Below are 13,863 nucleotides of genomic sequence, written 5' to 3' on the forward strand. Positions count from 1 at the left end.
ATTGAAGAGTGACTGTGTGCAACTAAGAGCAAGGGCCTGTGCATCTCAGAGGTGAGGAAAGGACTTCACCACAAAGGCTGTAGGTTACTTTTAGGCATCAACAAAAGTAACTGCCCTTGATTAGTAGGGCTGAGGATGCTGTAGGCGAGGAGGTCTTCTGGTCAGGATCTTATGGATACATTTGATCTGAAGATTAAGAAGAGGAAGAATTAGTTGCTAGCCCTATTCTGACCCTGCCAGGTGCAGTTTGATTAGGTGAAAGGGTAGGTGTTATTCAAGTGGGTAAACTATGGCTAGCATGCACAGGTTAGGTGAATTTTTGGTTCAGGGTGGAGGTGGGAGAAAGGATTTGTTAGACGGCCTAAGAACAGGTTTGAGACATGAGGATTACGATGCTGGGCCCTGGAAAGAGAGTAGGGCAGAGAGTGAAAGCAAAGATGACCAGAGGCTGAATCACGCTTTGTGGATAGGGATGATCTCAAACCACAGCTAGGGCCAAAAGTGGGAAAAGCCTGGGATAAGTGTGGAGGACTGGGATGCAACTGGAGCAGTGGGCTTTGTATAGAGTTTTACCACTGTGTTACAGATTGGCTGGACTAATTCTAATTGAGGGTAAAGCGTGCCAAAGAGAAGGACACTGCAGCACTAGGAGTGCAAGCTGATCAAATCTCTGTATGCAGAGTATATATTCAAATGTGTTTGAAGTAGCATAGAAGTCAAGGACTGATTTGCAAATCCAACCACCTGGTCAACCTAGCTGCAGCCAAGTTTACACCTACAGGACTGGGCACTATGATTTTTTTCTCAAGCCAGGTCTGAAGACAAGGGCAGAACTTGACCCTGGAAGTTGGATTCCAGTCAGTGCTCAGGGAAATAAGTCACCAGTTAGCCAGCAAGGACTGCGGCGGGGGTGGCAGAAGAAATGTGAAATGTGAAATGCTAAAGCCTTATTAGAATGTGGAGATGTGAATAAGAGGGTTAATCGATCCAGGAGAAAAGCTTTGCGACAAAAGCAGTGAGTAGAGGATTTAAGAAAGGGTGTATTTCTTGTGTAGTGCTTATAGCAGGTTCATTTCCCAAGGTATTCTCCTAGGATTAATGCCTCAGGGATTGAGTACGTTCATTTTCCTCTTGCAAATGGGACAAATGATGGCCTAAAAACAAATATGTATTTACTTTCTGCATTCCTTAGCACTTGAATAGCCATAATTAAAATGAGGCTGCTTTGTGATTTGCAGCCCTGCAACTCAATTTAGTTCAGTCCTCATGGGACAATGTGTCTGTTGAAGCATATTACAAGCAAAGAATCTCAACAAGTTTGGAGGTCGATTGGTGGAAGCAGACAGCAGTTGAGAGACCTCTGCTGAGTACACCTTTGGGCTGCAAACAGGGCTCTGCCTCTCACCTCAGCAGAGGCTCAGGCTACAGAGACTTTAGCAGCTGTTCTGGCAGTAGCCAAAGAAAGGAGAGAGGGTGGGGAGGGAGAGGAATAGCAGAAATAACATAGTGACAGGACAGAAGGTTATAGCTAGTAACAGTACTGACAGGCTTTGCTTTGTGTAACCTTCAGGACAAGGTTCAGGAGTGAATTTGTGGTAAAGTTTCAGATTGTCTAGATCTCTGCCAAACCAACTTGTTCTTCGCTTGTACAAACAGGGCTTTTGAGAACAGGAATAAAAGCCAAGATGTGCTGTCTGCTGGCTTCAGTAGCAGGCTTGTCTCACTCTGGGTTGGATTCATTGAACATTTGGACATTCAATCCCAGTCCTGTCTAAATCTCCTCCTGTAGCATCTGACTTCATGCTATGCTGGTTTCTGCAAGGCAGGGAAGCTGTAGCGGATCGATGGGGTGGTAGGAAGCATGGGGAATTTGGAAAGGGAAGTTGTACCTTCCAAGACAGTGTAGTGCCGAGGTTTCTGGGTACAAGTGGAGAGTCCCATGTGGCACAGAGCACTCACACCAGCTTAGGCACTGGAAGTGGCACAGCCATCATGTATGTCTGGCTCTGTGCCTCCCTTAAAAAGCTCTGAATCAGAATAGCTCTTTAGATCTGGTACTCTGAAGTGACTGTTTTATTTCTGGTCCCAGAGGCAAAGTTAGAAGGGACTTGTCTGTCCCATCTCGCATTGCAGAGTGTGTCATGCCTTAAATTACTTGCCCATGGTCACAGAGTCAGTGGCAGGATCAGGAGCTGACTCTTCTCTCTAACCCAGTCTGGTGTCTAATTCCAAAATATTTTTGCACCCAAGATTGGTGTCTATTTCCTACATGTGAGAGAGTATTACTACAAGTCCATCCTGAAGGATTCTGATAGAAAAATTTCCCAAAGTCATGCTGTGCAGTTACATATTATAACTGAATTGATTCGACAGCTTTGACCAAAGTGGGGAAGCCTCACATACCCATTCTCACCCAGTGCTCCCTGCCACTATTCTCAACTGCACCGTTTCACTCTTGTGCACCACCTTTCATGCTTCTCAGACCTTTACTGAGCTGATTTCTTTTTTCCAGATTAGTTTTCTGCCAGATTACTGGGTTGAATTAGCTTACTGTAGAGTCCACTGAGTTCCAGGGCTGGTGCAGGGTGCTGGTGGAGGAAGTCCATAAGCGAGAGCAGAGGTGCAAGGCCCTTTTCAGTTGTTTGTGGATCAGCTCAAGCCTTAACATGTAAGTTCATAACTGACTGCAAAATTACCCCGCAACCTGCAGTAACTGTGGCTCACAAGAGAGGAAGAGTGTTTCCTGCCCAGGAGATGAATAAACTAAACCGATATGCAAGTTATTTTCATGCTTTTTGCAGATTCCCCTATTAATTTCTTTCTCTAATCCTAAAGCTCAGCTGGATTAATATTTATGTCAAGTCACCACACACATACACACCATCCTCCCCAGCAGACTCTGTAACCTTGAGGCTTTTGAGAGCAGTGATTGTGCTGCTTACTGCAGCCATGCTCCTTAGAACAAAGCCGAGAGAGACTCTGGGCTTCACTCTCCCATCCCAGCAGGATGCAAGCAGTGATGGGCATCCTGCAGAGAGGCTCAACTCTCGTGTGTTATCTTCTCAGGTACATATGGAAGAATGACTGATGAGAGGTAGGAATTGCTGCTGTCAGCATTGCAGAGCCCAGTAAAGCCGTAATCTCTCCTTCCAGAGCCTCATCTCTCCTCAAGATCTGTCTGCTACACTGGCATTCGTTCAACCTCTCTGCACTCCACATTCATTCCCCTGCTCCTCTTCCTCCCTGGCCAGTCTATCCAATGCCTCTTGTTCTTAAAATATATATTGAAACTGGATAGATACTTGCATATTCACTTGTCATTATTCTGAAGAAGCACCTGCTGCAGCACAGTTGCAAGTGGGCAAGCAGGTAACACTAAAGAGAGAATCAGTCTATAAATCCTACAGAAGCACTAATGCTATCACCTCTCAGTTCCTGAAACTGCCCTGCTTAATCATCAGCACAGTCCTTCTTGCCACAGGTTTATCCCATGGTCTGGCTATCCAAGCAAAAAAGCACTTTACTGTCCAACTATCAACACTTCAGCCCTTCTGTCATCAGCCTGAATTCAGCAAAGAGTAGTTGGGGAAAATTTAGTAATTGTAAATGCTGAAGCACAACAACTGGAATGTGCCATCTCTGTTGGAGGACAAAGCAGATGTTAGACCAATATTAATTACAGGGAAAGTGAGACACTGCCATTGTGCCTGTCTACTACAAGAGCTGAAAATCTGTCTTCTGGGCTTAGTCAGTCCTTGCTCTTTTTTGGAGACCAGCAGTACAGAGTCTTACTAGGCAACAGGTTTAAGGAGTGATTTGGGTTTTTTTATGGTATGTAATTAAACTGTAGAACTCTAACACCTACAGGGTGCTGTGGAGGTCCAAAGTTTGATTAGCCGCAGACTATTCAGACAAATTCGTGTAAGGAAAATCTTTCAAATGTTGAATGCTAACATGCAGATACAACCCCTGGCAGTGGGTATCCCTAATCTGCTTTTGTCAGAAAAGCTAGGAAGGTATGGCCAGGAGCTGGATTGCTGTGTGCCTCTCTCATTCGTTCTCCTTTTCCTCAAAGCACCTGAAACTGTCAGAGACACACCACCAGGTGAGAGGAGCCCTCAGCCTGACCCTTCATGGCTACTCCTGTGTTTTTAGGCTGTTCTACTGTGCAGTTCGGTGTTCTGAGCTACCTCCAAATGAATGTGTGCAGGGAATTCAGTGCAGAGATCCTAGCTGGGGTCCTGAATACAGTATAATCACATTAGCCTGGCAACATGCCCTTGCTGATTAGCCCCTCTCCACCCCTCCTTTAAGCAGAGCTAATTAACTCAAGCACAGCACTGTACCAAAGCAGTATTAATTCTTGTGGCTCCAGGGTTGGCTCAGCCAGTGCTACCTTGGGGACGACACAGCACAGATACATTAAAATAACTAGTGTCAGCTGCTCTGTTAGTGTGGAGTTGGGCAAAGACCATCATTATTCCCATGCCTACTCTGCCACAAAGCTGTCAGATTGGAAATTTCATGTTTATTACCAGTCTGGACAGGATTTGAAGTGACATTCCCAAGATGATTGGTCACCAATGTCTGTAGGTTCTCAGGTGACATTTCCAGATTCCTGGAGTTCAGAGGGGTTATGTAGAAGTCTCCTCCTGAGCTAAGGTCTCAGCTCTGGATGTCAGGCAAGCCGCAAAGCTTCCTTACTCTTCTGGTAATGTGTGTGAAGGAGAGGGTAGGGAGTGTGCAGCACTCCAGAAATTAAAGGTGTCTGAAAAATTTAATCAAATGCATAATTTAATCAAATTTCCTAATTGGAAAAAGTTTGGAGAGCCTTGCTTTATCCTGTTATGACTGCACTAGTGTATTATCTCAGTCTGTTAAGAGATGGCCTGAGAACTATTATATCCCATGTTACTGTCAATCAAAGCATTTGGGGTTGATAACAAGGCTTATAAATGATGTGCTTTAGTTATTGTATCTAGAAGGAAGGGCTTCTGATGTGCACTGGGCTTGGTGTTTCAGCACTGCCTCTAGGTAGTATTTTCTGTAATCAGGACTGGGTTTTCTGGCTGGTTTGCCAGAGTCCAGAGTCAGCAAGTGAAAGGAGCAAGGTTAGATGCAGCTTAAGTTAACAGGAGGGGTCCGGCTTCCCCCCTGACGTATTAAAGAATGGCTGGAATAGCAAAGGGTCCTCCATCCCCACCTGCTCTGCATACCCACCCACATGAGATAGTAAGTCCAAGGAGGCTGCCAGAAAATTGCAAACTGATGTAAGCTGGCCCTCCTTTGCGTGGGGATGTGGACCACATGACCGATCCCCAGAGGTCCCTTCCAACTTATATCATTCTTTAACTCTGTGATTCAGTCTCTAACTGCTTTTAGGCAATAAGCAGCCAAGATTTGGTGAGAATGGCTGGCTCAGGATTGTGCATCCAGCGCTGCAAGGCAGCTGTCCTTTTACAGATACCACATCCATCTTGATTTTAGAAGAATGTTTGTAAGAAATAGATAATGGGGTGGTATAAATAATGATTCGTTCAGTTCAGCCAAACAAAAAAAATCAGAAATTTGTGTCAATTGTTTTAAGGTTATTTAATGCTTTTCATGAAAGAATCCTGGGCTGGTTATAAAATAGAAATGTTTTCTGAAGGAAAACCTAATGGTTTCTTTTAAAAACATCTTGCAGTTCAAATTGCCATCCCTTTATGGCCTTAACTAAACTGGGATCGAGTAGTTTTTGTTCTTGCAAAAGAATATTTCATTGGTGAACTTACTATTCCTTGAAACTGTTTACCCATGTGTTACTAAAAGAAGCCCCATTCTGAAGCTGTAAAACATGTCTTGATATCTAGGAGGTGGTGATCAGTCAGCACTTAAAGCAGACAGTTCAGTGCCCAGGTGTGTGAGTGTCCATCTTAGGGGCGGCAGTGCCTATATGGACTGTATGACTGTGATGAAGTGCAAGGATACATGCAGTACCTTCTCCATGCTCACATGAACAAGGGAGGGAAGGAGTCAGCGACATTGCAGTGTCGTTGTAGCACATCTTTACAGAAGGAGAAACAAAGCTGCTGTGTAGATTGCCTTCCGTCAGCAGGTTTATGTTAGGGATTTGTCTTGGTTTGCTGTATCAGAGATACTGTGATTATAGCTAGGATTTTGACATCTTATTTCTGAGAGTGGAAGCCAGACAAATAGTTCTGTTCTTGAGCAATGTCGATGACAGCCTGGTCTGAGCAGTATGTTTGTGCATGCACGCACTGCACGTGTTGTCATGGAAAGGGAAGTGCTCTTGCCTCAGCAGTTCTTTGTATCCCAGTGTGGGATTTCAAACTTCATTATCAGTTTTGAAATTCATTTTGGCACTTGAACTGTAAATAAATAAATAAATAAATCATAATGCGAAGTTCTAAGCCTCCCTGCTGAGCCATCTCTCCTGGCAAAAGGCTGCTCCCAGCAATACTGATTTCAAATTGCACAGACTCACTGTTCCCTTTTCCCTATCTCTGGCTTTTGTCTGGTGACAAGATTTTACTTCATCTCTCTCATTTTGCTCTTCTGATAAAAGTAATGTTGATCTCTTTTTCCCCATAACACCTCCAGATATGTAATCCTGTGACATGACCTGACATCTCCAAAATATCCTGTGATACAAGTTTCACAGTGCTTAATGAATAATAGAAGATTCATTGACCAGGTCCAAAAGTTCCCTATGCTGGACTACTGACTTATGCTAGGATGTGACCTCTCAAACCCAGCAAGGCATCCTCTTCAGGTGCTTTTCCCAGGCTGGAGCTAGTCATGGAAAACAAGCTGTTTCTGTAGCCATGATGTACAGGTTTGTACATAATATATTCATCATTGCACTACCTTGCCATGATGCACAGGATTAGACCTTAAGGCTGAGTACCTGTAAGAGCATACAAATGGGGCATTGCCCACAACATCTAAGGCAAAGAGATTTATCCCAAAGTTCCTGGGTCTGCTCTCCTCAGACCCCTGAAGTTAGCAGACATTTCCATTGCTTGCAGCAGAGCCAGGCCATGTCCTCTGGGTGTGTGAATGCAAACTCAGTGCTATGTGCTAACAGCACCATCCCCTGTGGTGGGGTTCCCTGGCTTGTGCTGTGGCTACTGCAGCAATGCAGCTGATGGACAGAAGTAAACAACTGTTTCATCAGGCTCATAATTGACCCTACACAGCCTGTTGACATCTCACAGCTCAGAAATGGGATTGTCTGAAGCATAATCCTTGCCTGAATAGCTACTGATTAACAGCAAGGGGAGGCAGCTATAGCAGCTGACCATTGCAGCCATCCTCAGTGTAGTGAATGTTGTATAGAAAGTGGGAAAAAAGCTCCAGGAATTTTCTGCTAGTGTCTGTGGTCTTTGTAACACAGCAAGAAATAAAGAGCCTGATCCTAGGTAAGGTAATTTCTGAAGGTATCACTGCAGTAAGGGTAAAAGTGTTCCATGTTTTTCAGCATTTAACATGCAACACTTAAAAGTCATCTTCCTGTAGAAAATTGAGCTAGTGCTGTGGTACAAAATTAACCCACTCTTTGGAAGAGCTCAGAACCAGGACATTACATAAAGCTTTTTGCAGAATGGAGGTAGCTATCAAATAGCTTCCAAAGCTGAAGAGTAGATCGACATGGGTTTACATTTAGCTCATGAATAAGAAAGCAAAAGTAGCACTGATAATGTTTGCTGCTGTGCTAGATGTGGTCTGAGTTGTTTTGGTTGAATTGGTATTGAAATAACCACCGGTTCCTATACAACCTGCTACAATTTGCCTGTACCACACTCTGATCCCCTCCCACAACTACCACTCCTCTCATGCAGGCTACCCAGCTGTCTTTCCACTTACTAATTCATTTAGAGTTTCCTTTGGTTCCCTCTGTGAAGGAATTCAGCTCCTGCTTCAGCCTCCTCTGTAAGCCCATCCTCTTGCTGCCTGGGGGCTGGGGAATATGGAAAGGACAGCATATACCTGAATACAGCCCCTCTCAATCACCTTCCTATTGCTACGGAGAAGAAAGCCCTGTGCACATTTAATTTTATGAATGTCTATATTCTTGTTGGAGAACAGCAGGGCAGTGCTCTCGAGCATGAGTATGTGTGTAAAGCCAACTGCATTCCTAAGTGTTGGCAGACTCTGGATAAATTGTGATAGCCTGCACCAGTAACAGTTCTCAGCAAAATTTCAGCAAGAGGAAAGAGCAATATTATATAAGCAAGGACTGACACTAAATATGTACAAGCACAGAGCTCTGTAAAGGGAAACCAACAAAGATTACACCAGCAGTGTCAGCATGATTTTATCATGTTACAGAAGTTCCCTTTTCTTCCTTTAAAACACTCACTCCTGGAGTCATTTGACTCCATGAGAACATGTGTCTTGATCATTTTGAGTAAGATATAGATCTGGTCATAGAACAAATCCTGAGGATGGGAATATAAATGACTTAAAAGACAAAAAAAAAAAAAGGAACTCTATTTGGTTTTGATGATTATTAAATGCTGGAGAGCTGCACTGTTTTACTCCTAATCATAGGTCAGATTAAATAAAACAAAGATGCAACTGTGTCCCATCAAGACACTCCATCTGGTGAATCTCATGACTTGATCTTTACCCCTGTGAAGCGCTGATGTACTTGATAGAGCTACAACGTTGTACATTGTGGCTGCTTATGTGTATCTTAATCCAGTCTCACGGGATGTGTACTACCAGCATTTGAAATACTGTCAAGAGCATCATAATTTTTCACTTAACTGAAAACGCATTACTCTGCTTGATTCTCCTTTTTCTTATGCAAGTGCATCTCTATTGACTTTCATGGAGTCCAGATCTGGAGACTGTGACCAAGATTAAGCTATGTCCCACAGAGATTTCAGCCTGTTTCTGGAAGGATGTAAACAGTACAACAGCTCTGTATAGGAAATGTATATTTATCTTTGGGTAGAGGGAGACAAGCATCCCAAGTGCCTTCATTACAGTAGGTTATGGGTGTGTGCCTATGTTGGTAGGCATACTGTGAAAGTGTGTAAGTATGTTTGAATTAACTGAGGTGCAAAAATGGAAATCAGCATTTCTCTGAAGCTCTGAAGAGTGATGTGTGTGGACCAAAAGAAGAGAGAAGATGCAGGATCCGTTTTATGTTCAGAAGTAGGGCAAGGAAATAGTCGAGCCTTTTTAGCCACTGATTTATTACTGCCAGAGAGAGGAGGATTCATGACAGGGATTGAGGGCATGGAAGGAGTTAAAAATATTTAGTTCCCTTTGGACTGTGAGTGATCTGAGCTTTGGTAGAAAGGGAGGGGAGTCATGAGACAACTAGGGAAAGTGGCCAGTTATAGAAGGAAAAATACTCAGCTAAATGGTTTCCTTTTGATATATTAATACCTCCTTCAAGGGCTTATTTGAGGAAAAACAGACTTTAAAAAAATGAGTTAGGATTTAAATGGACTCGATTGTCTTCAGAGAGATTTAAATAATTCCTAAATGAGTCTTTTTAGCTGAACTCAGAGAGGCCACTAATCTCTGTGTGTTCCTCTGAGCACAGGTCAGACTGGGGACATGGAGATGAGTAGGAAGACTGAACAGACAAGTACAAGGGAGAAAAGAGGCAAAAGGGGGCTGTTGGGTTAGGCCTGGCCACATCTGAAAGGCACTTAAAGGGGTGCCAACTCAAGGGGGCATGAAGTGGCTTTAGAGAGTGCCAGATCTGCACGCTATCAGGGCCTCAGTTAAGAAAGGAAGACCTGTCAATTCAGGGTTATCAGGCAACGACTTTAATCCCCATGCACTCTGCTGTTGACGTTCACCACACGATTACCCTTACCCCTTTGCTTTGTTCCATCACTGAGAGTCGCTGGTGGCTCAAGGCGTGGTCTTGTTTAGAGCATAGAGCTGAGAAGAGATGTACCTCCCACTACAGTTTGAAAGGCCCTCCCTCATGCAGTTTTTTAGTGGCCTTTCGGTTAGTTGCTGTTGATGCTTGTTGCTGCAAGAGTGGTGGCCTTCAGCCTGGTTGAGCAGCTCCAAGGAAAGGGGGAAAACCCCACATGAATCTTCAATTTACCGAACGTAGAGAGAAGGGGCTGATGCTTTCATTTCTGAGCACCTCTGCAGACTCCATCTGTGTGCAAGGGAGAGTTTAGAGCCCACAAAACTCACCAGCTGGCGTGGGTGAGAGGAGGTGGCACTAGCAAAGACAGGAAGGCCAAGATGTGTACTTCTTAACTATGACAGAGAATTATGGTTTCTTATTTTACAATTTTCTTTTATAACCATGTTTTTAATCGGAAGCAGAACCTTTTTTTCTGGTGAAGTAAATTTGTCCTGTTTTTACTCTGAGCCTTATGTAGGGACAGTGATTATAGGAGAATCTGACAAGCCCTAGGGACTTTGCAGAGCAGTAATTTATTGCTCTTTGTTACAAAGCAATAAATCCATGTAGAGCAGTGAATAAGCAAAGAGTCTGAGCCACTCCATCCAGCCGGTGCTTGTGAATCTGAGAAGCTGGGGGTATTTTTCCCGAGAAGCAAAGGTCAGTTGAAGATTGATAGCAAGTGCTTATGGTGGAGAGAAGAGGGGTAGCTGGCAGGTGGCTGGCAGCAGGTGATGAGAGGCATCTTGTGACACTGGTCAATAGTCCAATTCAAGACATTGGGCTAAAACTGAGAGTATAAGTGATATTTTTGGCAAATAATTTATTGAACAAAAAGGCAGGATTAAAACAAGGAGAACTGTTTCTGGATTTAGGATAAATTTAATAAACCTGAGTCAGCAAAAGCTAGTGCCTAATGATTTCCCTTTCCATAATGAGTGTCCTGCATGTCCTATGTCAGATTTGCCAGGTCCCATGGATGTCTCAAATGCTGCAGTCGCAGCAGACATCTATGTTTAGGCATCTGAGCCAAGCCCTTAAACTTTCAGCATTTAAGAGCATTAACCTGCAAAGTTCTCAACGGGCTTAGACCAGTGAGTTGTCCACATGCGAGATGTTGGTTTCTGCTCCCTTTATCTCGCTCATTTACAAGCTGCAGACTCTGTGCAGCACCCAGCATAGCACCACCTGACATAGCGTCCTGCCAGTCTCTACAGAACTTCAGCAATCCAAATAATTAAGTGCAGCATTCATTGCCAATTCTCTGCTTGGCTCCCTGTGGGGAGGTGGTGACTTGCTTGACTTTGATCATGCTGTAGTGATCATGAATATTTACAGCCAGCTCCTCTGCTGCTAGCTACAGACAAAAAGCTCTGGAAATGCCAGGAAACCCCGAGTGTCCCCTCTGCCACCTTGGCTTCTTAGAGTAATTCCTTCTCCTCTCTGGTGCAGATCAAGTTGTTAGCATGCAAGGCAGTGCCAGCACAGACTGTACTGAGAGCAGAGTGACACTGGTGTGTGCAGGGGAGGTCTGTAATGAGCAGAAGTTCGGTAATTAGGCTCTTCAGCACAAGCTGCAGTAAAGGGACATTCAGGGACAGATTTATTGGGGAGAAGAGGGGAAAGATGGAAGGCAAAGGGGAAGCGTGGTCCTTTTTACAGCATTATTTAGTATGGTATACGGTCAGGATCATATTCTGTGCTGTGTATGAGTGGGAGGGAACATGACAATTGGAATGGACACACCTTGTCCCTGCAGCACCTTCAAGGCAAGTGGACCCATTTACAGTCTTGTGCCCTTGAGGAAGTGTCATTTATTCATAGAAAGCACCATTCATCCCCAAATACTGCTCTGCATCAGTCAGAGCGTGCCCTTATATTCCCCTCTAAGTGACATGATGGAAATGCAAATTATTAAAAACATGGACAAGTTAGATAGCACAAGTGCATGGGGCAATAGAGACCAAGCAAAAGGTGAAGAAAATAGGGACCTGTGCAGCCCCAGGTGGGAAAGCAAAAGTGCTGTCATAGCGGGGCAGACAAGAAGAACACAGAGGAGAGGAAAAGCAGGCCACGGGTACTGCAGCTTCAACTGAGTAACTCAGATTTCTGTCTGTGTGTGTCCTTCAGTTTGTGACTATGAACATCCAAGGCAGAACTGTGTTCTGCTGTTTTGTATGGCCCCTGGTACAGTGGGTTCCTGTGCTTGGCTGAGGCCTCAAGGTGCTGCACATCACTTACTGGTCTAGAGCCAAGCTGCCAGGTCATACACCCTGGCCCCATTCTGCTATGTGCCATGGAAAAACCTTCTCTTGAGGGCACTCTGTAATTTCCTTGCTCTCATTCTGCACAGGGTTTGGACAGTCTTCGCTCAGCAATATTTGCTGAGAGGAGATTCCCAGCTGAGCACTTCTTACTCATCTCTGCTCCCAGCTTTTGCTGTGTGTGTAGGGGAAAACAGGCACCTGGGCTGCTCAGCACCCAGGGAATGAGGAGTTGTCTCCACAGTGTAACTGGCTGAGGATAAGTTTAAAGGTTAAAACATGGGGCAGCCATTTGGGGAATATACCAAAGATGTCTACAAACTGCCCATGTGTTCAGACAGTTGCTCTCCCCTGCACCAGATTTATCTGCCTGGGCCTGGCTTGGCATGAAGAAAGCAGGTATGGGTACAGTCTAGCATGTGCTTGTCCATGAGCGGGCACCATTTGTCACATGTCCTGGTGACTCCTTCTCTTCCTCTCTCCCCTGCGCAGTACAAACAAGTGGAACAGTATATGTCTTTCCACAAGCTCCCAGCAGACATGCGGCAGCGCATCCATGATTACTATGAGCACCGCTACCAGGGGAAGATGTTTGATGAGGAGAGCATCCTGGGAGAGCTGAGTGAGCCCCTCCGAGAGGTAAGGAGGGGGCAGTGAATGGGCAGTGCATGTTCCTGTCACCTTCGGCAGCTGTGGAGTTCCTGGTGTGCAGTGTCCTGTCCTACTACTTTGCAGAGGACACCATCAGGTGATGGGAGTGGTGGGAGTCCGGCTTTCCCATTAGCCCTGGCTGTGTGCGTGCTCTAGTGTCACGCCCAGCAGAGACAGCACATCCATGTGTCTGAGCAGCCATAAAGGCCCCATTTTACTTGGGGCTGTACCTGTTCCTGTGCTGTGCCTAACTTTCTAGGAGAGCAAGGCCAAGAAGAATGTGGTCCACAGCTTGGCTATGTCTTTGTCGGAGACAGTTTCATTCAGAGGAAGTGACTGTCCTAGCTGTTGGTGTACATCTGGTATTCCCTTGCCTTGGTCACGGCAGAACTCCTGCCTGAGTCTGTTAATTGCTGCGGCACAAGAGATGTCTGACATAAAGGCAGTGGGGGCTGCAATATGCAGGCCCTGCCACCCACTCAGTATGTGAATAGGTACATCTTGGCACCTTTTGAGGTCATGGCAACTTCTGGCAATGTCATCCCCTTTCCCAAAGAGCCCCTGCAGGAGAGCACTCTGGAAAGTGCCTTGCTATTACCTCACACTTCTGCAAGACCGCTTCCCTCCCCATGCAAATGTGTACCGCTGCCTGGTACGGCATCTCAGTAAGCTCCCACCTTGTGCTCCCTAATATTAAGCTGTATCTCATGTGTTTATATAAACCTTTGCACGGTGTGCGGGCCTCTTCTGTGCCCCCTCCATCAGCTGTAACAGCATGTAGAGTCAAAGGAAGGAGGAGCCTTCTAGCAGGGCCCACCCTTCAAAGGAGTCTTTACAGAAAACCCCCTTCCCTAGCTGAATCCTAGCAGTGCAGGTTCTCCCGAGTATATGCCTCCAGTGTCACCCACGAGCACTAGAAGCGGTCTTCCTTCTGTCTTCCTCCCCCAGTAATGTACCTCCATAGGAGAGAGAAGAACTGAGGATCTACCAGTCATATTTTAAAACTAGTTCTGCTGAAGTCTCAAAGGGAAAACCTGAAAAGAATCTTGGTGAGGA

General features: G+C 45.1%; 1 protein-coding gene across 2 annotated transcripts in view; it reads left to right on the forward strand.

Annotated features, from left to right (window-relative positions):
• HCN4 (hyperpolarization activated cyclic nucleotide gated potassium channel 4) overlaps positions 1–13,863 on the forward strand; it is a 104,148-nt gene that overhangs the window by 72,663 nt on the left and 17,622 nt on the right. For both annotated transcript variants that reach the window (XM_075043993.1, XM_075043994.1), the window contains exon 5: positions 12,649–12,795. In XM_075043993.1, the coding sequence (XP_074900094.1) occupies positions 12,649–12,795 (147 nt within the window). The remainder of the gene's footprint in view (positions 1–12,648; positions 12,796–13,863) is intronic.

The sequence above is a fragment of the Buteo buteo genome, chromosome 13 (assembly GCF_964188355.1).
Source record: "Buteo buteo chromosome 13, bButBut1.hap1.1, whole genome shotgun sequence".
NCBI lineage: Eukaryota > Metazoa > Chordata > Aves > Accipitriformes > Accipitridae > Buteo > Buteo buteo.